The following is a 24159-nucleotide window of genomic DNA, read 5'->3' on the forward strand; positions in this document are numbered from 1 at the left end:
TTATTTTGGGATTTCCTTTTCCAGAGAGGAAGAGAGTAAGAAATAAAAGATTGAAATGGTGTAAGCTGGTCCCTGATATTACCTCTGGGACACAGCAAGGTTTTCAGACATTGCCTCTTTCCCAAATAAGAGTTTTTCTTCCAGCAGAGCTGTAAAATGTTTCTGTGAACCTTTCCTCTTCCCTCTGTAAAGCAGTGGCATATAGCACTATATGTAAAGTGTGAACATGTTGCAGGTTTATTTCTCGGGCTCAGGTTGCACCAGAGCCAAAGCAGAGGCAGTAACCTTAGATTGATTTTTCTCCTAGCACTATTAAATCATTCAAATCTGTTAGCAGTCGCTCTGCTCAAGCAGGACGCGGTATTGTAGACCTTGATTGGATACAGAGGTTTGTTTATGGGCAACACGGCAGGTTTTGTTTAATATTCCAGAGGTCTGGTAATTTACATCCATCGATTTACAAGGCACAATCTGTCAAGAGGCACCAGTGTCCCATTGAATTGCAAAATGATTGAAATCATGGGTGACAACTAGCGTGTTAGGTTTGTTTTTCTCATGTTTCTTGGAATGAAATGTTCCCTCTCCTCAGAGTGAGATATCTTGGCTGTACTTACAGCAAGCTAAAAGAAATCCCAAACAAAGCTGTAATTGTTATCCAGCAGTACAGGAAGACAACTCAAGACAACTGAAATTCATCTGTTGAGGCTGCAGGATGATAAGGGACTAAGGAGCAAGTTGTTCGCTGCTGCTTACCCAACCGTTGGGTATCTTGTTGGCTAGAAGGGCTCACTGTTTGACCTAGTACTTACAAAGGAAGAGAAGGGGAAGAAGATTTGTATGACTGTGGATCTGGGGTGGTGCTTTTCTAGCATTTCAGCTTGAGATGTTTCCCTCTGCCCTTTAAGCAGAGGGCTGAGTGTGTTCTGGTGGACTGAATTACTATGGGGTCCAGGGTCGCCCTTGTTTTTGTTCAATACCTCCTTAGGCTGTGATTATCTTACATTTCTACAGATACCTTCTGTGGGTTCACATCTCCTGAACAAAGCTTTAAGAAACAGGATTTTCTCCTTGGCTGACTCAGCAGTGAGACAGTCAATTCTGAATGTCTGAGTAAGGAGAAGTCATTTGATCTCAAAAAGTTGACAGTGTACCGCAGGGTCCTCATATCACGTGGGAGAAGTGGATATACCTTCCTAAATCAGCACTCAGTCTTCTTTCCCAACCTAGGGACAAAGAACTTCCCACCTTGGGGACATGGATCACCCAGAACTTTCCACTATGAATGCCCAGAAGAATTTAAGCACTCAGGCTTTAAATAAAGCACAGATTGCCCCTGTCTCCCTCCTCCTCTTATCTCCACTGACAAATACAATTACCACTTCACTTAAATTGCCATAAATGAATTCTTGAGAGAAAAATATGCATATATCTCTCCGCTGCAGAAGTTAGCTGACTCTTGCATTTCAGATGATGGATCCATCTATCTCCACTACTGAAGCGAGTTGGCACAATCAGACCCAAGACTGCAGCAGCATTCCTGTGTTGTAACAGCAAGTCCACCTCCAGGAGCAACACCAATAGAAACTTGTCAATATTTAGAGTTTTTGACTAAAAATGGATTTTTTTTCCCCCATTCTCCAGAATGATCCAAAAGCCTGGCACTCTCTAGGGAAACAAATGTCCAAGCAGAAAGGTTTGTTAAAATTAAACTTCATAAATATTGCTGTGATTGGAGGAGTTGCTGAAAGAAGCTGCTTCTGGGAGCTGTGTTTAACGTGGCTTTGTCCTTGCATGGTTTTCCTCTGCTGTAATTCATAGGAAAAATTGGATGCACAGTTTGGTTCTTTTGCTTTGTCACACTCCTTTAATTGTACAGATCTGTTGTATATGTTTACTGCTGTTTCAGACAAAATGCATCAGAACTTTCGTCTCCTCATTTTTAATTTGCTTCTCAGACTGGATCTGAAGTTGTACTGACTTTTACAAGCACATCCAAAGCTCCACATAGATTCTTCTTTCAATGAAAGTCTCTGGTTATACAAACAGTGCCAAGTGGCGTTTATCTGATCAGTCTCCATCACAATTAAAGTTTGTTGTCAACAGCTTTTTAGCAGTGTGGAAATAGTACATGGCTGCCTTGGTATCTGGCTGAGTGTTTATCATGTACCAAACATTAGTGAAGGCAAGAGAAAACAAGACAACAAGCCATTTCTTAGTGCCAGCAGGTAGCACACGTTCACTACTCAGGTTGATCATAGAACAAATATTAGCTGAAAATGTGAAACAACCATGAAAAAAAAAATCAGATATCAGAACAAAAAAATTTTTCCTGGAGAGATGGGAAAGCTCTGGTCCTGTTGTGGCAGTAGTGAGAGCACACAGTTGTGGTTATCAGTGCTCGAGGAAAAATAACTGAACCTGGAGGGGGTGCAGAGAGTTGCTCCTAGGATGAAGAAGGGATGGAATAAACTCAGTGAGTTTATTGTAGTGCTGCAGAATACCAGTGATGGAAGACTCCATCAAAGAATAACACTGGCATATGCAGAACTAAATATAAAACATCAGTGAATAAGTGCAGGATGGGAATTAGATCCTAACCTCTAACATCAGTGTTGGAGAAGTGAGGTTTTGAAAGAGCTGTTCAGGGTAGTGAGAAGGGTAAAAATCTGAATGACTTCAGTATGGCATACAATTATTTACTCAAGGCCGTGGGACCAGACTTGGTCGGCCAAAACATCCCTTGCCATCACACTATTTAATTCAGATGAGAGATGCCTAAGCAGGTCTGCATAATTTCAAACACTGCTAATCACCCTATACACAAAGTCGTTTCTAAAGTGCTGCTTGAATTGAGAGCCTGAACTCAGATATTTAGAGTTTGCTTCCTCTAATTAGGGTAGAATATTTAATAACTGTCTTTTCAAGAGATTTTGGTGAGAGTGATAGAGATGAATCCGAAGGATTTAGACCGAGTAGGTCATTATTACAGAGTGGTATACACATGACAGCAATCTCACTACTATGGCCTTGTCCAATAGCCACAGTTCTTTTCTGAGTTTGCTGCCCATGAAGCAGAAATAGTATTTGTTTCCTGTCTCACAGTGAGATAGTGAGAAATAAATGATAAAAATGTCTCTACTTTCCACAACTTTTGCAGATGGGAGAAGGCAGAGGTTTGCTTGATATTGCATAGGGAAGTCTATGGTGACCAAATAGGATCAGATTTCTTGTTGGTGCTATGGTTTGGCTCCAGAGCAGCTCTTCCCTCACTCCAAGCAATGCAAGATAAACATTCCTGGATTTTGCAGCTCCAGAAATCCATTTCACAGAACAGTATCTTCCCAAGGAAATGTATTCTGGTGGTTGATTAAACCCCTCAGATTCATTCTGGAGTTTAACCAACCGCAGGAGCAATTTGCTGCTTTTTACACTCCCACATCATAGACTTCATTGCACAGCCAGCTAGAAAAGAACATGCACACTTAGGCTGGAAGGAATCAGGATACTATAGTTGCTAAAGCCAAGTGGTATCGATGAAATATGTCACTGATTTATCCCATCTTCCTTTGCTAGCTATGTCTCCTGGCCAGGACAGCCATGTCAGCATGGAAAACCTTCCCACATCTGAACAGATCCTGCAAACCCTGAGTGAACTGGCCAGGTCTTTCCAAGAGATGGCTGACCGCTGCCTGCTGGTTCTACATTTGGAAGTCAGGTAACAGCCCAGAATTTGGGGATTGGGGTGAGCTCGGGAAGCTACAGGTTAGGATTGTGTCCAGTGGGCTCATTTTGACACTTGAGAGTGGCATTTTTGCCTGCCTTGCATCAAAGAGGCCAAAGATCTGCCCTGAAATTCCAGGTCCCATAACTGTAGATGGCCAAATTTGGGGAGGAGGCAAGATTTCAACACTGGAAATTTGTAAAAGGGTCTGTATCTTGTGTCAGAAACTAGGAAAAAAATGTTTCTTTGGAGGCTTTGTCCTTAGATAATTGCACAGTGTTTTTAAAGCCTAACAGGTGTCTGCGTATTTATTAGCCATTGCGTTTTGGATTGCAAATAAAAGCTTTTCTTACTGCTTTTTCAAATAGTAAGGTAATCTGGGGAATAGAAGGTAAGCACCAGCTGGAACTTTTAAAGGGCTGGCGAGTTTTGTGATGTCTCTGACTACACATGCAAAGATCAAAAGCAGCAAATCCCTTTCTTCAGGCCGACAGCTGTCCACTCTGGGGCTGAGGAGACATTTGTCCCTTATGAGTTGGCCAGGTGTATTTTCATTGCTTCCCTTTTTCTGAAGCATCAGATATGAGTGGATGTCATAAGCAGGCAATGAGCCTTGATGGGCCATCGTTTTGTTCTTCCGTGACATATCCTGAGCCATATTTTGTCTTCGTGTACATTGACAGAGCTCTCACGAAGTCAGTATGTTGCTTTAAAAAAATACACATCAGTTATTGTCAGCAGCCCTTCAAGCTGCTATTCATCATCTGCTACCCACTTGATTGCAGGCATCACAGATGAGCTGGGGCTTGAAGGATTTGAAGAAAAGATTGTTAAAATATGAAAATGGAGCAGCTTTCCAGCTGCAGTGTAATGCAAGGTGATGCCAGGGCTAACCCAGACTCATGATATGGGCACCAGGCTGAATGGGTTTCTGGTTTTCCATCACACTTTGGTTAAGTAGAAATAGGTACATACAGAATTCAGGACAATTTTCACTGCTGCAGACAGCAGAAGAGGGGTTGATACTCTAAGACAATCCTCTTGGTTTTCTCCTACCTTAGGGACCCTCCATTTGTTCACAGCTTTGGCAGATTCTGATTGGCATGACCCTGGGGTTGGATTCTCCTCCAAAACTATCTGAGCATGACCCAGAGTCTTTGGTCCTTGAGAACCTGTTCCTTGGGTTTACATCTGCTTACTTAAATGAAACCTGCTGGCACTTTCAGATCGTTAACCATTTCTTTTAGGGTTGCCCAGAGAAGTGGTGGATGCCCCATCCCTGGAGGCATTCCAGGTCAGGCTGGACTGAGCAATTTGATCGAGCTGTGGGTGTCCCTGTTGCAGAGGAGCTGGATTAGATGACCTTTAAGTGTCCCTTCCAACTCAAACAATTCTATGATTCTTTTCTTACAAATAACCATGGAATTTCAGACTATTTAATCTGTTACCATGTTTTACTATTAAAAAAAAATACCTGTATAGCAATATATAGGAGCAGGTGTTAAAGGATAGATACATTTTCACTCTGGAGGTTGCCCTAGATTGAACTTGCTCTTGATGGCCACCTCAAGGATATTTTCCATGAGGACTGGGATGCAAAAACCAGAACTTAACTCATCACAACTTAGAGCTTCATAGAACTGGGTTGGAAGCAGCCTTTAAAAGTCATCTAGTCCAACTCCCCTGAAATGAACAGGGACATCTACAGCTCCATCAGATGCTCAGAGCCCAGTCCAGCCTGACCTTGAACATCTCTAGGAATGGGGCATGTACCCATATCTCCCATCCCAACACAGCTCAGTGCTGCTTGAGCCAACCAGTCTGGCATGAATGTTATGTCTCAGTGTGCTGACCCTGAGTTAAACTTTGAATGCAAGGGATATTTCACCCAGGCTGCAGTTTGGCTATGTTTCTCTGACAGATGAAATTCAGAAGAGTCCAACCAAACTCCTGATCCCAGTCCCCATTGAGTGATATGAATGAAACCCAGGAATTGCAAAAGTCAAAGGAGTTTTGCTATTGACTTCACTGATCATAGCATTTTCCACTATGAGTTCAAGAGAAATGACCTAACTACAGATTTTTGCAGAACCCTAGTGGACAAAATGTGAGTGCACAGGACTTTTTCCTTTGCTGGAAGAAATGATGATAAGGCATGTTGCCAACAGATCAACACATCTGGCAAACCAGAAAGAAGAAGTTCCAGTCATATTAAATGTTTGGGAAAACATCCAATCTTGGCCTTCAGTTTACCATTGAATGCCTCCTGGATCAGTATTTTTTTCCAGTTGTACGTACTACTAGGTCTAACAATACACACAAGGAGCATTGGTATTGAAGTGCTGCTGAACCAACACGTTTGAGAATGGAGGACCTGGTGAAAAGGCACTTGGCATTTCACCGTGATGGTGAAATGTTAATAGAGGATCCTTTGTATTTTCCTCTCAGGACAGGACAACAGCAGGTCAAGAGGAGGATGTATTTAATGCAGATGTAGCCACTCATTTCTTAAAATAATATTTTACTTGCTTAAACTTTAGAAGGAAAATTATCAGGTAGCACTTTGCCTCTGGTGCATTTAATACATTGTCATGGTAAGTAGTGCGCTTGGGGCTTTTTTGTTTCACTGGTTTCTATTATTCCAAAAAATGAAAGATTGTTGTCCAAGAGAGCTTAACTACGCTCAGTAGCTCCTCTGCATCCCTGCACTATCCTATATATATTTTTCCACCACGTAATCGGCAGTGCTTTTCAGAAGACCTAATCACAAAGCCACGTCAAGGTCACCACAAACATGCTGGTGTTTGGAGGGAGAAATAAAAGTAACAACTGCCCTCCTTGGCAGCCCTAACCACTTCAGAGATGTTTCAGAAATCCTCTTCATCAGAACCTGATTGAGCTGTAGATAGCCCTGTTCATTGCAGTGGAGTTGGACTAGACGATCTTCAAGGGTCCTTTCCAACTCAAACAGTTCTGTGATTCTTCTTGGGACCTGGCTAATGCATGATAAAAATTGAGGTAATTATCTAAAAATTGGAAACTTTGAAGGACTCCGTGGACTGGTAGTGAGATTTTTAAAAAAGATTCTCTTAGATCTTCACATCAGAGCAAGGGAAGAAGGGCACTGGAAGATGCATACATCCTCCAAGCCTCCTGGAGTTGCTTGGTGTCCTGGGAGTAGGCAGCTTTGCAGCTGGCATCCAGACTGTGAGGGATGTTTTGCTCACAAGGGAATGGCCCCTTCAGTTTTTCTCCTTCTTTCCAGTCCTGACTGAGAAACCAAAAACAGAACAAGCAGTGGAGACATACTTTTCTTTGTCCAAATCATTTGGCTCTTCAGACATGTTTCTGTGGATAGCTTTTCACTGTCTTCTTTGGGATCTGCACAGCTTTTAGACGACTTGGATGTGCAAAGTTGTTCAGCTGGCATTGCTAGCATTTCTCTCCATGAAAATAAGTGTGCCACTATGGTTTTTTTCTGCCCAGAACCACTTCTGAGTAATACCCACTGATATTTTAATGTTGAAGTAGTTGTGTTTTAACGTTTCTGTCTTCTGTCTTGTAGAGTTCATTGTTTCCACTACCTGATCCCACTGGCCAAACAAGGGAACTATGCCATCGTTGCCAATGTGGAGAGCATGGACTATGACCCCCTTGTTGTCCGGCTCAATAAGGACATCAGTGCTATTGAGGAAGCCATGAGTGCCAGCCTCCAGCAGCACAAGTTCCAGTACATCTTCGAAGGTCAGACATTTGCCAACGAGTTTGTAAGAGTTTGGTTCTTATGGAGTGATTTTTCAGTTTTATCACAGAGCTCAGAAGTACTGTCTTTCAGGGTAAGATGAGAGGAAACAGTTTCAAACTAGAACAGGGGAGATTTAGATTGGATATAAGGGAAAAAAAATTTACAATAAGAATGGTGAGGCACTGGGACAGGTTGCCCTTCCAAGGTCCCTTCCAACTCAAACGATTCTATTACTCAAACACACAGTGTGCTACTATTTCCATCCACAGCAAATTGATAAATGAGACCCATGCTAACATAATGCAGTCAAAAACTTGTTGCCTCTTTACCATTTCTGTGTGTCTGTGATAGAAACAGTCATCCCATTCTGAGCACAGGAAGAGTAGGCTGATGTACATGCAGGACAGTTCTTCAGGAAGCCATAGGGAATTCATATGTATTGCAGACACAGCTCTATTATAGCACAGTTCCTATCCGAAGTGTAGCCATTCCAGTACTAAAATTAGATTTTGAGAACATTAGTTCTTGTGATGTCTCATCTGTTGTGATTACCTTGGAGAATATGAATTGCATCTTGGTTCATCTCCCCTGTATTTATTTGTGGTGCTGACGCACAGTTGTCTTATTGTGTGCCAGGGAGTGTGGATGTCAAAATCGGAAGAGTGGGGACTGGAAATGCACTCATTGCATTGCTAGCAGGGATGAAGGCTTTGCAAGCCTCATTAGCCTTCTTCTGATCAGCATTTAGGTTGCCTAAGCATGAGCATATTTTCTTAATTCAGATTTTTAATCGATGTCTGTAGTCTTTTACAGAACCCCTTAGTGAGTGAACTGGGCTACATTTTTTCTATTTGCAATGCTTCATGTGTGGGTACATCAGATTCTGAGATTCCCTGTGACTTTCAACAGCCTGCCATGTCCTTCAGCGGCAGAGGAAAGATGAAGACATCACTCAATCAAAGGAAACTATCCAGGACTGATCAGAGAAGCTGCACGTCAAGCGCATTGAAATGCAGCTCATTTTTACTCTTGTGGTCTGAGAATTTGCCAGGAAGAAATACTATCCTTGATAATAGATCAAAATAGTATCATCTTGAAGAAGTAATAGTGGTCCATTGATCTTCTAGAGAGAGAGGGATGGAAAGGGATGTTATGATAAACCTTGGAGTGTCCTGTAAAAATCAATGGCTACAATAGTGTAGCTTGGAGTTTTTGTAGTGTTTTTTGTCATTTTGTTGTATTTTTGCTAATAAAAAAACCTGGAGGAAAGGAAAAAAATTCACAGGCAAGATGGTGAAGAGTGTTTCCAGATGCAGCCTGGTGTATCTCTCATTCTAGTTTGCATGCGCCCATTCCATGCCCATTCCTGGGTTTTGTGATCAGTTATTGTCACTAAATAGCTTTCTCCTCTGACTTCATTGTTGGTTTCTTTCCTTCCTTTGCAGGTTTGGGCCACCTCATCTCCTGCATTCTTATCAACGGTGCCCACTACTTCAAGCGCATCAGCGAATCTGGCATCAAGAAAATGTGTAGGAACATTTTCATCCTCCAGCAGAACCTGACAAACATCACTATGTCACGTGAGGCTGACCTGGATTTTGCAAGGTGAGCTAAGAACCCTATAATTGTGTTCGTTACTATTTTGATGCCTGCACATAGAGAGGTAGCTCCTTCCAGAGGTTTCACCACTCACTGTGCAACTGGATGGATGATACGATGAAGTATGAGCCTGGAACTTGCAATTGAAGGCGTGTAAGCTCAGATGGCAGTAGCTTTACATGACACTCAGCTGTGACCCACTGCCCACACTGGAAATCATTGGTCTCACCATTTGTCCATCGCTCTTGGTGACTGAATTACTGGAGAAGCATGACTCCCTTAGAGGAGGGAGAGTGGATATGACTGAGTGCTTCATTTACTTGGGCTCTCATATGGGGAGTGATCTCATTATTGAATTAGTCTTTTCATAATAACATTGACGTGGGGATGTTATGAATGCTGAGGCCTGGGGGAGAGAGAAGAGAGTGAGAGCAATAGATCCATTACTAATTCCCCAGGGAATAAAGTTCCCAAATTGAGTCTTTCCTTTTTAAAATGCTTTTTTTTTTTTTTCCCTGATCTGTTGAAATGTTAAATAAATTAGCCCAGTTTTTTTTGGCAGGCAGAGCAGGACGTTATCATATGCTGACAGAAACTGGCACCCAACTAATGAAATGCTGACCAAGTGCTGTTGAAGGCTGGCGTGGTGCTGGCCATTTTCCGATGGGTCTTTGCGATCTGGGTTGAACAACCACAGATCTGTGACTTGTAGTGCTGCATAATTTGACGTGGAGTTTGAAGGGAAGGGTGAGGAGGGAGCATGTTTCCCCCCTTCTGATCTTGTTTGATGGATGGTGTGCCATGCCAGCAGTTTTCACAATATCAAACCCACGTATACTGTATGGGTTATATAGCACATAGATTTTCTCCTGCACCATTTGAGATGCTGCGTACCTTCACTGAGAACTCACTGAGATACCTGTTCTATACATGCAAATTTCTCCCCATAAAACAAATTCAGCAGCTTTTTCCTAGTTGTTGTTGTTTTGTTTTGTTTTTAGCTTTTTTGACTGCATTGCTTCCCTCTTTCTTTTGGGGTAGACTTCTGTGATCTAGGGAATATGTTTTATTCTTTTCTTCTTTAGATGGCTTCTGAATGCTTGTTATCTGGATTACCCTTTTACATATACAAGGCATCTGCCTTGTGCATTTGAACCATGCTCTGCTCACCTTAATGTACAACTGCCTGAGCAAGTCCTCACATTACCTGAGAGGCTTCAGTTACTGAGGTCTATTCCAACTATAAAATAAACATAACTATTCACACCCAAAAAGCATAAAATAGCATCAGTGTGGGATAGAAGTGATTTGTGCTTCTGTGATCTCTCTCATATAGAGAGATCTGAAATGCTTTGCATGGTGGCTAGCTACCAATTTTGCCTTTTTAAAGGAGGGAAGTTGAGAGTAAGTGGTTATTTCACATACAAGAGCAGTGACAGAATTCGAGAAGGGATAACATGAGAGGGAATGGCCTCAAGTTGTGCCAGGGGACGTTCAGTTGGATATTAGGACAAACTTCTCCAGAAGATGGGTGATTGCATTGGAACAGGATGCCCAGGGAGTGGCGGAGTCACCATCCCTGTAAGTGTTCAGGAAATGTGGACATGTGGCACTTGGGGGACATGATTTAGTGGGTAATATTGGTGGTAGGCATGTGAGCAGTTGGACTAGATGATCTTAGAGGTCTTTTCCAACTTTGATGATTCTTTGATTCTACTCACTTTCCTTTTCTACCTTTCTCCCTACACTTCCTGTTAACTGAGGTAAATTCCCTACTTGCCTCAGTTTTGCAGAGAGCTGTAGTTAAGGAATGGGACAGGAGATTTCTGAAGTGAATCTAGCCCACTTTGTGGCTCACTATTCTATACATGGTCTTTGTAGATATTTCCCCTGATGCAAAATAATTCAGCATGTACTCTATTCCTTTGAGGAACTTCATTAGAAATCATGGGCTCCTCTCCAACTGGGAAAGATATCGTAAGTATTGCGACTTGCAGAGCTCTTTGCCCTCCAGGTTTGATCTGAGCCTCATCTGAAACAGACTGGCTCAAGTTTGTGACAGAAAGTGGACCTCTTGAGAAAGGTCCTCAAGACCTTCAGAATTGTCTTGAGTGTCTTGCTTTTGTTTTGAGGTTTGGTTGTTGTTGGTTTGATTTTTCACTTTTGCAGTATTTCTTCTTAGAAAGAATGGTGAGACACTGGAACAGGGTACCCAGGGAGGCAGTGGAGTCATCACCTCCGGAGATGTTCAAGAAATATGGAGATGTGGCACTATGGGACATGACTTAGTGGGCATGGTGGGGATGGTTTGGATTGGATCATCTTAGTGGTCTTTTCCAACCTTTATGACTTTACAATTCTTCAAAGCTGTTTATGTGCCCCGAAGAGCACTGGTAATCCCCTTTCATCTCTGTCCCAATAGGTGATTTCATTCATAGGCAATAGAAACCCCAATCAGGAAAGGTGGACACGGAAGATCTTCCTCTTTTGAAGCCAAAAACACATGGAGGGTTCACAGCAAAATCCTAACCCGTTTAATATAGGTGGTTGTGGTGAGACTCTTGCTGGTTAAACCACATTCTTCAGAAGATTTGTAACCTGCAGGTGGCACCGGGCTCTGGCAACATGTGTTGCTTTGGGATTAGTACCATGGAAGGGGGAGAATCTGTTTCATATAGGTTTCACTTGGAGATTCTTCATTCAAGACGGATTGGGGCAGGGAAACTCTCTGCATAGCATCATAAAGCAGAGCTGGAGCACTTTTCCAATGGAAAAAATAAGTTCTGTGAGCTGTAGGAAGGGGTAACTCCACTGCTAGAAGAAAGGCTAAAATAGGCTGGTTCTGACTGCTGAGGTATCACAAAAGGACTTGTGTCATGTTGAATTTCCTGCAAATACAAATGAGGTTTTCCCTTACGTGTGTTCATTATCTAGGCCAGCAGAAACACAAGCAATGATTAGGACATGCACTATTATATTAAAGAAAAAACAGTATTTTCTTTCTGTATATAGCATCTAGTCACATGCTGCCAAGTCTAGAATAGAGCATGGATTCTAAATACCTCCGCATTCTCTTCAGTTTCAGACCCAGAATTACATTTATGCCATTACAGGGATAAAATCCAGCTTCAAATACAGATTTCAGTTCAGATCTTTTTCCATCTGTCTCCTTTACCTCCTCTCTATCCACCTGAAATATAATTACATGTTTATGCAGCGATTTCATCAGCGGCATTCAAAAAAGGCTCAGGTTTCTGTTGAGACTTATCCTTACAGAAAATAGCATTCCATTCTTAGATGTTCATTTTCCATTGGGAAAAAAAATACACCTTTTCAGGCGCATAGCAGTGATAAAATTGCCCTTTTCCCAAAATTTAATGGAGTTGGTTGTGAGGGAAGGGAGGGGACCAGTGGTGAAATATGTCTGTTTCATACAAAGCAGTACAATTCTAACCTCTCAGATAACGGATTTTGAGTGGTGCTACTCTTCATTACTGGGTCTGAAAGTGTTCTTCTTCCCTTTGTAGTAAACCAGAGGTGTCTGTATACCTGAGAGCAGATTAAAGGTTTCCTTGCTGCTACCATTCAAGCTAGCAGTTGCAATGACCATCCATACCAAAGGACCACCAACCTCTTTCCCTGCTGCTGAAGGGAACCATTGGCTCTGACCACATCTTTCTAATAGACATGACACCCACATTGTCACTGCTGATGGATCCTGGCCACCCTGGAGAAGTCCCCAGTGAAAAGGCACAGGGAGAAGATGTCAGCAGTTGTCCTCAGATCAGACAGTGACACCTGTGATGCTATGATGTAAACACCTGGATACTTACATCCTCGGGGCACACACCTTCCCTGCACCCATACAGCCACCGACAGTGTCAGGGGAGAGATGCACCAGTTCTTGTACTGGTTTTAAAGTAAGTGTGGACTGGGAAACACCAAATCCTTCTGAGCTCTGCTCTGGCACCTAGAAAACCCTTTGTTTTTCTAATTTTGAATGAATCTCAGCAACAGAGTGGGCATTGGCCTTCTGAATTTCATTGTTGCTCAGCTGATAGCAAAAGGCAGAGATGGCCTTGTGCTAAAATTCCCAGTGCAAACAGGAACATTGCTTTCAGCTCAAACATCCATGGAGGTGGCAGAGCTGTCCCATCCAACTCTTTGAGAGAGTGGGATTTTGGAGGGGCCTTTTTTGCAGAGTACAGTTCTGATTTGGGTGCTCAGTATTTTGGTTTCCTTTCCTGCCTCGACTAGCAGGCAGAGGACACTTCTGTTTAATTGTAGAGTCAGGAGAAATGTATGCCTCCTGCTTGATACTGTCCCATACAAGTTGAATAAGCAATAACATGCTGCCATCTACTGGGTGCTGTGGAGGGTAAGGGAAGGCAGTGTGCATTAGAGATCTCAGTGCTCTATGTCCTTTTCATTGCCAGATATTATTTCTCTTCTTGATTTTAGTTTTGACGTATACATGAACTTGTGCATGTTGAACCCCAGGTTAAGCAGATTGGAACCTGGATCCCCTTGATTCATTGACAAACTGTTCTTCTACTCTCAGGTCCCTCTGCAATACTCTCTACTACCTCTCTTCACTTGTGTTTCAGAACTGGACAGCATTCCAAACAGCAAATTTGGGCCATTTAAGATTATTTTATTTGAACAAACCTCACATTGGTTGATTACAAAATTTGGGTGCCAAGCACCATAATATTAATTACTGAGTATGTGATATGACATGGAACCAGAAATAGGGCTGTGGGCATGAGGGAAAGACCAAAACAGATGAGACCTGTGGCCAAGGAGCAGCCATTGCCTAAAATCTTGGGTCCCTGTTGACCTAAGTCATCACCTCTTCTGCAGGCCACAGAAAGGAATTTTGGTTACAAAGTACAACAGAGCCACATCATGAAATAGCCATGAGATACTCCCAAACTGATGGGTTACAAGATTTGGGGTGGGATTTCAACACACGTTAAATGTTCTTCCTCTGCACGACAGTGACAGCAGATGTCTGGAAAATGTGTGTGGCTCCCAGTATTGGATAAGTGCACATATACCTATCCTATAATGTCTTGTTAGGGCCGGACAGCTGTATGGATCAAACATCCTCTTGGTACAGCATTAAAGAGAAAAACTTATTCATAAAAACCATAGATGTGTTAGTGTTAATTCCTGTCTCCTCACTTTGTAGCCCAATGTGGTTAGTGCTGTGGAAGGTAAAACTCACCCACACTTTCCAACATGGAAAGACCCATCCATACAGAGGAGCCAGAAGCAGAACAGGCTCTGGAAGAAAAGCTTTTCTTTGCTGACAGCGTGGGAAAGATGTGTTATCTCCATCTCAGTGCTGGACTCATGTTGTGTATCTGTAAAGCATGCCCTCATTTTGGTTTTGCTGTTTTTAATTAACAAAGCTGCTTTAGTTTTCAATTAAGGACTTGGTTACAACAAAATCTGTATTTTCTTTTCCTTTCTTTTCTCTCTTGTTTTCTCCCCCCTGTAGTTTCCACTGAGCTTTGATCTCAGTGCAGGTTTAATTAGCTGTAATTAGTGGTTTCACTGCATTAACCAAAAATCCCAACTATAAAGGATTAAAAACATCCCTCAGCTTGATGGCTCCCTGCCCTTTCTCCCATTTTTCCACTGCTTTGGGAGATGAGAGACTGTGTCCCCATATGGTCCTTCACCAGATGGGTGCTGCCAGGTGATGCCCTGTGCATCCCAAGCAGCCACCCCACTACATGTGCATTAAAACTATGCTGGAACAAATTACCCATCCATGGAGTTTAATTTCCAGTTAAATCTGCAGCTGCTATGAGTATTAATAGGGCATCAATTTATGCCTTTGTGCCATTTTGTAGAGCTGTTTCTTGGGGTTTCTGACTGCAATACAGAACATTTGCAGTAAGGTGCCAGCTCAAGACTGGAAGAAGACGAGATCACAGATGGATCCTTGTTCATTGTGAGTCAGATATTTCTATGTAGCACATCTGTGTCAAAATCAGGTGTTTCAGTCTCATGCATGTACCACATCTCCTTGCAGGGCCAGGAACCAAAAGACTTCTTATCTTTTCCTAAGGTTAAGAGTTTGATGAAGTTTGGATTTAAGTTTTACATCCATCAGTGTTTAAGAAAAGAGTTTGGGCAGCTTTTTCTTTGAATCACTGGGTCATGATGTTGAGATGTACAGGAGAGGCAGTGCATCTTGAAGTCTGAAAATGGTTTTCAGGTCATCTCACCAGAGCAGTGGGAACTCATACTCCGAGTCCCACATCCTTGCAGGGCTCAGAAGCCATCTCTTGTCTGTCCAGGTTCATCATTTTGGGAAAAGAAGCCTTGCCAAGGCCAGCAAATGAGCTTCTTTTGTGGAGCCACACATCGCTTCCAGGTATTGCCTCAAAAGCAGACCTCTGCCCGGGAAAGTGGTGGGGTCTCTGGAGATGTTCAAGAAATGTGGACATGTAGCACTGAAAGATGTGGCTTAGTGGACATGGTAGGGATGGGTTAGTGGTTGGATAGTCTGATGATGGATGATCTGAGAGGTCTTTTCCAACCTTAATGATTCTGTGATCTTCCCACCTTGTAGCATCCTAACCCAGATGTGAATAGATCCAAACACCTCTGGTTTCTCTAAAATACTCCTTCCCAGAACAGCACTTGGTACTTTCACAGTCTCATCTCGAAGACTACCTCTGAGATATGTTGTATTTTATTACCCGTGCAAAACACATAGGTCGTACCAACAAAATATCTTGACATTTTACATCACTCTGTTGTATATGAGGAGAGCATCATGAAACCCTATAGGTTTGGTGCAGATTTGCAGTGGTGATCGCCTATTACTCCATGATGCCATCTTCCCCTGCCTGTTCTTTTGACTATGTCAGCATAGCAAGCACTGATACAACGCAGTAAATTAGGGAGGGAAAGTGATCCATCTTGGGGAGAAGGGATATAGTTTGCTTTTTACATCATTTTTTCCTCATTTTTGGCAGGATCAGCTCACTGGTCTGGTTCACAACTGGCCTTGCAGACAGCTGTGCTGGCACAATCAAAGGAGAGGGAACAAAGAAATGAGGTGTAAGGCTCTGAAATGATAATGTTACTGCAAATGGAACTTAACTTTAAATTAGGGTAAGATATCAGGTGTGAATAAAAGAATCGCTGTAGGTAGCACAAGAGATGCAACAAGAGGAACGAGCTCATCCTTGTGCAGAAGGCATTAATACTCTTCCCTCCTCCATCTTTGGCCTCACTCCAGCCCAAGGATGGACAACTTTTGTTCTCAAATTTGCTGAGTAGCAGATTTCTCATTCACTCTGTGTATCTTGGAAATGCTTTGCCTGCTGCTGTTTCTTCCTTTTAGAAAAAAAAAGTCCAAGATGGTGATTTGCCAGCTGTTCAGAAGCAAAGGACCTGACTCTTGGGGGATGCCATTTCTCCTGTTTGTCCTTAAGTAATTTTTGCTTAATGAGAGCACTTGAGCACATGAAGACGGAAAGAAAGTGGCTTGAACCACCGGGTAATGACAGCATGTCCCTCTCCTTCCTTAGGTGGCTGCATGGATTATGAATTCCTCAAGGAAGGGATTTTGTTGGCTTTGTAATTAAAACACTCACCAGGCATTTTGCAGAAAAGGAGGCCCTGGAAACCCAAAAATACACATTCATGTCCACCAAAGCATCCAAGCCTGAATTTAACTTTTGGATGCACGCATTGACCCATGGAGATGGTAAATACTTGCTCTGTAACTAAAGATCTACCACAGTCGTGTTTCCATCAGAGCTGGTTGCCCTTAGTCCTTTCCAGTGAGTGGTGATAAGTGAGCACCTTTAGGATGTGATTTTCTAAATTGCTTTAAACCAATTGGAACGAGATGCAGGGCCACCTCCATGGATGCCCAGGTTGGGAGGTACCTTTGTAGATGGGCACATCAATCCATAAGCACCTTCGAGAGGATTTACACCAGGTAGCAGCCCCCTATTAAAGGAATTAGGGATCTGAAATTGTTTGGCACTTCCTACGTCCCTAACGTCCAAACGCTGCAATGTGCAGAGTCACATAGCATCCTCTCTTCATCAGTATCACTCCATATGGCAGAAAAAGCATCTTAAAATATCCATTGGGTGCTGGAAGGTGGCCATCCTGCCTGGGCTTTCCACTGTTGACTCAACATTGAATTTTGATCAGCCATTTCGCGTTTTCCCGGAGGTGCTTTTAATCTTCACACTGTAACCTTTAAAGATAGAGGTTTTAGTGGCCTCTGTAATGATTTTCATGTGGTTGTTTGAGTTGCTCCAAGTAAAGAGATTAATTCAATTTTCCTACACTGGAAATGGACTGAAAAACAGAGAGATTTCATTGACTTTCTTCGCTTGGTTCTTGGTGTGTTAGTGAAACAATCAATGGAGGTGAACTTCTCAGCCAGCCATGCGTTCACATTTCCAGGGACACAAGCTCAGGAAGACACAAATAAACATTTTTTAAGAAGTGTTTTTGGCTCCTAGACTTGGCCACAACACGCTCCCATTCTGCATTAACAACGTCAGGATATATTCTCCTGGAAATGAATTACAAATTCCTCATTTATCCCCGAGGTGACAGTCTTTTGCTGATATGTGGTTTCTTGAGACTAATAAGTTTTGAATGTCGCTGGGAAAAAAAAATCAAAGTAATTACTTTATGTTCCCAAGCTCCTTATTTGTGTAGGTGCATGTGTGTTTATCTCTTTCTGTCATGCTGCATTGCTAATGGTAATTAAAGGGAAAGGATTTTTCTTTTTAGAAGTTTTTCTTCTTGCTTTTTCTGCCTTTAGTGACTTTGGTCTCCCAGGAAATACTGACCAGTTACTTGTAGAACTGTAGACACTTCAATGTAAGTTCAGGATGTTTTGGCTGTCCACTTTGAAACTGGGTAGTTTTGTTTATCCAGGCTTTCAGTACAAAGCCTTTGACAACTTATCCCACAGTATTCTGGAGAAGCTGCAGACCATGGCTTGGACATGACATCCTTTGTTGGGTAAAGAACTGGCTGGATGGCCGGGCACAAAGAGTGGTGGTGAATGGAATTAAGCCCAGCTGGCAACTGGTCACGAGTGGTATTCCCCAGAGATGGGTATTGGGTCCATCTTGTTTAATATCTTTATTGATAACCTGAATGAGGAAATTGAGTGCACCCTCAGTAAGTTCTGCAAATGACATTGAGCTGGGGGAAATATAGATCTGTCTGAGGGTAGGAAAGCCCTAGAGAGGAGAGCTGGACAGTCTGGTTCAATGGCTGAGACCAATGCCCTTAAATTCAACAAGGCCAGCTTCTGAATCCTACCCTTTGATCACAACAACCTCAGGCAACACTACAGGCTTGGATCAGGGTGGCTGGAAGACTGCAGAGGAAAAGGATCCGTGGGTGTTGGTTGATGCTCAGCTGAATGTGAGCCAAGAAGGCCAATGGCATCTTGGCTTGTATCAGAAAGAGTGCAGCCAACACTGCAGATGATCATTCCTCTGTACTCAGCTCTGGTGAGGCCGCATCTTGAGTACTGTCTTCATTTTAGGGCTTTTCACTACAAGAAAGACATCAAGGCCCTGGAACATGTCCAGAGAAGGGCTACAAAGCTGTGAGGGGGGATCTGGAACACAGTGCTATGAGAAATGACTGAGGAAACTGTGATTGTTCAATCTGGATAAGAGGAGGTTCAGAGGAGACATTATTGCCCTCTACAACTCCCTCAGAGGAGGTTGTGGTAAGGTGGGGTCAGATTCTTCTCCCAGATAACAACAGGATGAGAGGTGATGGCCTTAAGTTACATCAGGGGAGATTCTGGTTGGATTTTAGGAAAAACTTCTGTGAAAGAGTTGTTGGGCACTGGAATAGGCTGCCCAGGGAAGTGATCGAGTCACCATCCCTGGAGGTGTGAAAGAACTGTGGAGATGTGGTACATTAGAGACATGGTTTGGTGGGCAATACTGGTGGTAGGTGAGCAGTTGGACTAAATGATCTTAGAGGTCTTTTCCAACCTCAATGATTCCGTGATTCAACTTAGAGTGGGGTTGATTTTCTTTGCAGACCAGGTTTTGAAAACACATCCTGTAGGTGTGAGTCTTGGTACCCAGTGCCTGCTTGCAAATAGTGAAGTACTTACCAGTGTCTACTTTCTTTTTGTCTACACAGTTTGGTAGTGTAGGTGTTTGCAGCTAAAATGTAGAATGAGAACAAGTTGAAGGTTGTCAGCAATGATGTGGTGTGCATTCAACATGTGCTTGTGACTCCCTAATAAATACATAATCTTCAGACCAGGGCTTGGTTTAGCTCAGGGCACCAAAACTGCATCCCCACCACAAGATTCAGAAAGTACCACAGTTAATATGGCTTTTCTTATTCCATAGAAATACAAAGCTGACTGTAAAATCTCATTTCCAGGTTTACATAAGTGCATAACACACATTGTACTCCACTGGCTTTGGCTGTAAAGGGGCTAGGCAGACTTTTGTGTGAACAGATAGCAGTTTTATTTCCTTGCTTTAATCTTCCATAATCTTCCTTGCATAATCTTCCATTTTACCAATCCTCTTCTCCCACTAGAGTCCCAAGGCCTTCTCTTCCTCACTCCCCTTGGTTCCCTGCTCTTCCATAGCCTCAGAGTGGCCATGTTTCTCAAAGGCTTGATCACAATGATTGTAGAAAGAGCTGCCCAGGATCCACCTGCACTGCAGAAATGCAGAAAGCAACAGAAATCACACTGAGCCTCAGACTTGACGATCCTTGTAGGTCCCCTTTCATCTTAGAATCCTCTCTTCGCTTTGCCTCTCATCGCCTCTCCTCTGCTCTCCTCAAAAGTCATGGAAGACCCCAGGTCTTCTAAGGGGATCCAGGAGAGGGAAGACCATTTTGCATTTTGCGATTTCAAGGGACAGAAGTCAATTTTGCACAGGCAGAGTGGTCCCAAAATAGAAAGCAATGTCATAGAATCATTGGTTGCCCCCCACCAGATTTGGTTGCACAGGGGCCTATTCAGCCTGATCTTGAGCACCTTCAAGGATGAGGCATCCACAACTTCTCCTCCATCCCTTTTTAAGGACCTCAGCATTTATTCATTCCTGCATTGCTGTGGCACAAACCCCCTATTCAACCTGGCAGTGCTCCTTGTCCTGACTTGCACATTGGTGGCAGATGGCTGTCATTCAGCCAGTGCGGCTGTCACCTATGTGCATGCCTCATGGAGTGGCACAGCTCCCCTGCAGAGCAAACACATGCTGGTTTTTAATTCAAGACACAAGCAGAATGGCTGAAAAGGAGGGGTGGGCTCGTAAAAGTGCCTGCAGCTTTTCCTGGGGCAGCAGAGGTACGTGTGTTAGAGCCCAGACCAGGGATGCAGGGCTTGTGTACCATGTGTACCATGCAGAGCTGGAGGAGCGGAGTGTCTCACGTTCTTCTTGCCCTCATGGGAGGCTCTGAGCCTGTTTTTATACCAATGAATATGCAGAATCATAGGAATATCCAGAGTTGGAAAGGACCCACTGGGATCACTGAGTCCAACTCCTGGCTCCACACAGGACCACCCAAACCCTGTGTGTGAGAGCTTTGTCCTTGAACTCCTTGAGCTCCTTGAACTCCAGCAGCTTGGAGTTGTGCCCACTGCAGTTCAGTCTTATTATTTTTTATGATCATTATTGTTCTATAAGTGATTACATTCCAGGGATAAGTGAGGAAGGGGAGTAAGGAATTCAGTTGGTTTTGCATTTGATTTAAAGTTTTCTTCTCCTTGACAGCAGCAAAAACTACCAACACAAGCCATGGGCTCAGGGGATCCTCTGCTCTTGTTGGGCAAACACTGGCTATGCTTACCTATGAGATATAGGAGCTGCCTTGTGCTACAGGGAAGCTTCTCTAAGGAGAGATAGAAGGAAGGGATGACAATTAAATTCTTTTGGATTTTGAGGGTGTGACAAGAAAAGGGACCATTAAAGGCCATCTAGTCCAACAGCCCTTCAATGAACAGGAGCACCTAGAGCTTGATCAGAGTGCTCAGAGCCTGCTCCAGCCTGACCTTGAGTGTCTCCAAGAATGGGATATCTATCTTATCTCTGGACAATCTGTGCCCATGCCTTACATTTCCTGGAGATAGTACTGTTTTTAAGTGTCTCTCTCCCCTGGCCCCGGATTGTCTTGATTGACACTGTTTAAAAGAGGTCAGAGCTCCAGGCTCCAGATTGAGTCTGAAGAAACCCTCAGTCATCCCACAGGAACACATATCCCTGTGAGCATACATGAATGTGAACCCCATGTCTGAGGTCTCTGCTCCAAAAGTAGATATTAGAAATCGCCTTCTGCGTCCGTGATTAAAGGCCAGTTCTACAAGTATGCAGTTGTGCTGCAGATGTGGTTACTTTTGGGGGGACGTTCCTTGCAAATGCACAGCAAACAGCTGTTAGAGAAAGGAGAGAGATCATAAGAAGGGAAATTGGTGTGAGACAAGAAAAAAAAGGCAAGGAAAGGGAGGATCATCCATATGGAAAGAACAACGTTCCCAGACATTTGTTTGCAGCTGATATAAAGGTAAATATTGGATTGTCAGCTTGAAATGCATCTCTATTGCCTAGCTCCAGCCTGCAAATGGAAGCAATTAGAAAAATGTCCTGCCTTTTTCACAGTAGGCTGCTTCTTTCTAGCACAAGCCCCACAGATAGAAAGACACATGCAAGTCCTTAAGTAGCAGATTGGTTTACCCTGTCAGTCAGATCTCATTAGAAACTGCAATGCTTCATACCCAGTAATCTGCTCAGAAGGCACAGATATTGGTGCTGTGTGATACATTTTTAAGAATTGCCACTCAGCACTTTTCCATGCACTGAAGTCATATCTTTGGCAGAGGTCTCTGTCTTAATTAGATGGAGCCAGGGAGCGGAGTGTTTTGACCTGCTGGTGCAGTGGCACCCAGGAATCGGAAATGTTTCATGTGCATGGTGTACTAGTTGGCAGGGCATGGCTGATAAGGGAAGAAAATGGTGCAGAAATGGCCAGTTCTGGAAAGGGTGGCTTTCAGAGTCACTGCTGAGGACATGAATGAGGGCAAAGGAACATGGGGTTGCAGTGGCACAGGGCTAATTCCTGCAAGAGGGAAAATGAGCCAAGGGCATAAACAGCACAACTGAGAGGAAGTGACAGTGTCAAGTCATGCCATACTGATGGGGTTAGAGCAGAGCAAGACATCTGAACAGTAGGATGCAGTGTAGAAGTCACATCGCAGAGCCAGACAAGTTTCCAGCTCCTTTAAATTATGGATGGAAATCTCTCCGTGACCAGGAAGTCCAAGAAATGTAGCTCATACCTACGGAGGTAAGAGCACTTTTCCGAGTATCTTCGAGGCGTCCCTCTGACTCAGCAAGTCCCCAGAGACAGGGAAGATGATCTAGGCAATCATCAATGTTACATATCCAGGTTGGATATTAGGAAAAGCTTTTCCTCAGAAAGAATGCTGAGGCATTGGAAAAGGCTGCCCAGGGAGGTGGTGGAGTCATCATCCCTGGAGGTGTTCAAGAAAAGGAGAGATGTGGCACAGAGTGACATTGTTTAGTGGGCATGGTAGGGATGAGTCGATGGTTGGACTTGTTGATCTTAGTGGTCTTTTCCAACCTTAATGATTCTGTGATTCTGTGATCTCTGACTGACCTGCTCCTCTCTGGGCTCGTACTGTTGGCCACAGACAGAGGTGGGACACCAGGACATGGACTTTCAGTAGACCCTTGCTCCCTGGGTGCTTGTCTTCTACTGCAGAGATGAGCACATGCTAGGATCCCTGTGACCAGCAATATGCCAACATACATGTGCCAGCACGTGTTCACCTTGCCATGTGCTCTAGACACTCTCAGTGTCACACAGTGTCACTGAGATTTCTTTTCCTGTGTCAGTTGCCATACCTGAGTTGAACATAGAAAAGTTTTAAAACTGTTGTTCCACGTTTGAGATGCTGAGAGCTGGGGCTGATGCAAAGGTCTTTGATTATATTGGGAACTTTTTCAGTAATATTAAAGCACTGATGATTAGGGTATTAGGTAATTTGTCTTCCTGCCAGGGAATATTCTCACCTCCAGTTGATTTTCTATGGTTTCTACACTGCCTTTCTCTAGAGCAAGGGACCACTGTTCAGTACATAAAGAATCATAGAATCCTTGGAGTTCGAAGGGACCTTTGAAGGCCATCTATCCAACTTCCCTGCAATGACAAGGACACCCACAGCTCCATCAGGTTGCCCAGGGCTTGAACCAGCCTCACCTTGAAAGTTTCCAGGGACAAGACATCAAACCACATCACTGGGCAGCCTGTTCCAGTGCCTCACCACCCTTGCTGTAAAAGACTTTTTTCCTTAAATCTAACCTAAATCTACCCTTTTTGAGCTTGAAATCATTTCCCCTTGTTCTCTCACCACGGACCTCACTGAAGAGTCTGCCCCCCTTCTTTCCTGTAGCTTCAGAAGAATCCACAGCCTCACACAGACCACCAATGAGGCCATCTCCTGGCTTTGTGCTCTAATTATGTTCTTACGGGCTTGAAGTTGCTTCGTATGAAGACAAGTTGCCTTGCTGCAGCTTTGAATCATGGAAGAGCAGCTCCAGGTCATCACTGAACTCTTCAAAGTCATACATTAGCATCCTGGTTTTTGTATTCTGCCACCCTAGTGACTTTCATCATGAGCTTTCCCTGGAAAGCTGTGGTCCATGTGAGTTGGATTTTGGATACTGAGGTTTGATTGTCCTGACCACCCTCTGGCTTCCAACCTATGAGACGAAAAGGGTAGCTGTGATTTTTACAGCTAAATCAGGAAAGAACTGAGTAAAATGGGAGGTGATTCTTCAGCTGCAAAAGGTTCACTGGCTCCAGGGCACAGTAACCCACAGGGGAACGTGGATCGGGCAGTTCCTGTCTGCCCAACAAGGATCCTGTGGTGAGGCTGACGTTAAAAATTCCAACTCAAATGCAGGAAACATGGAGTTAAGGAGGTGAATTATTGATTGAGTGCAACTATTACCATATCTGACAGATGGAGACTGTCTGAGAACGTTTAGCAGAGTGGCATCTGCACTGTGCCTGATTG

The 24159-nt window shown here is 43.4% G+C and overlaps 1 protein-coding gene across 2 annotated transcripts in view; it reads left to right on the forward strand.

Moving 5' to 3' along the window:
• Window positions 1–24159, forward strand: part of EXOC4 (exocyst complex component 4) — a 406844-nt gene that overhangs the window by 368356 nt on the left and 14329 nt on the right. For both annotated transcript variants that reach the window (XM_065743825.1, XM_065743826.1), the window contains 3 exons: window positions 3574–3715; window positions 7287–7465; window positions 8912–9071. In XM_065743825.1, the coding sequence (XP_065599897.1) occupies window positions 3574–3715; window positions 7287–7465; window positions 8912–9071 (481 nt within the window). The remainder of the gene's footprint in view (window positions 1–3573; window positions 3716–7286; window positions 7466–8911; window positions 9072–24159) is intronic.

This window comes from Cyrtonyx montezumae, unplaced genomic scaffold (genome assembly GCF_038088225.1).
Source record: "Cyrtonyx montezumae isolate F1298 unplaced genomic scaffold, pur_monq_1.0 scaffold_3, whole genome shotgun sequence".
Classification (NCBI taxonomy): Eukaryota; Metazoa; Chordata; class Aves; order Galliformes; family Odontophoridae; genus Cyrtonyx; species Cyrtonyx montezumae.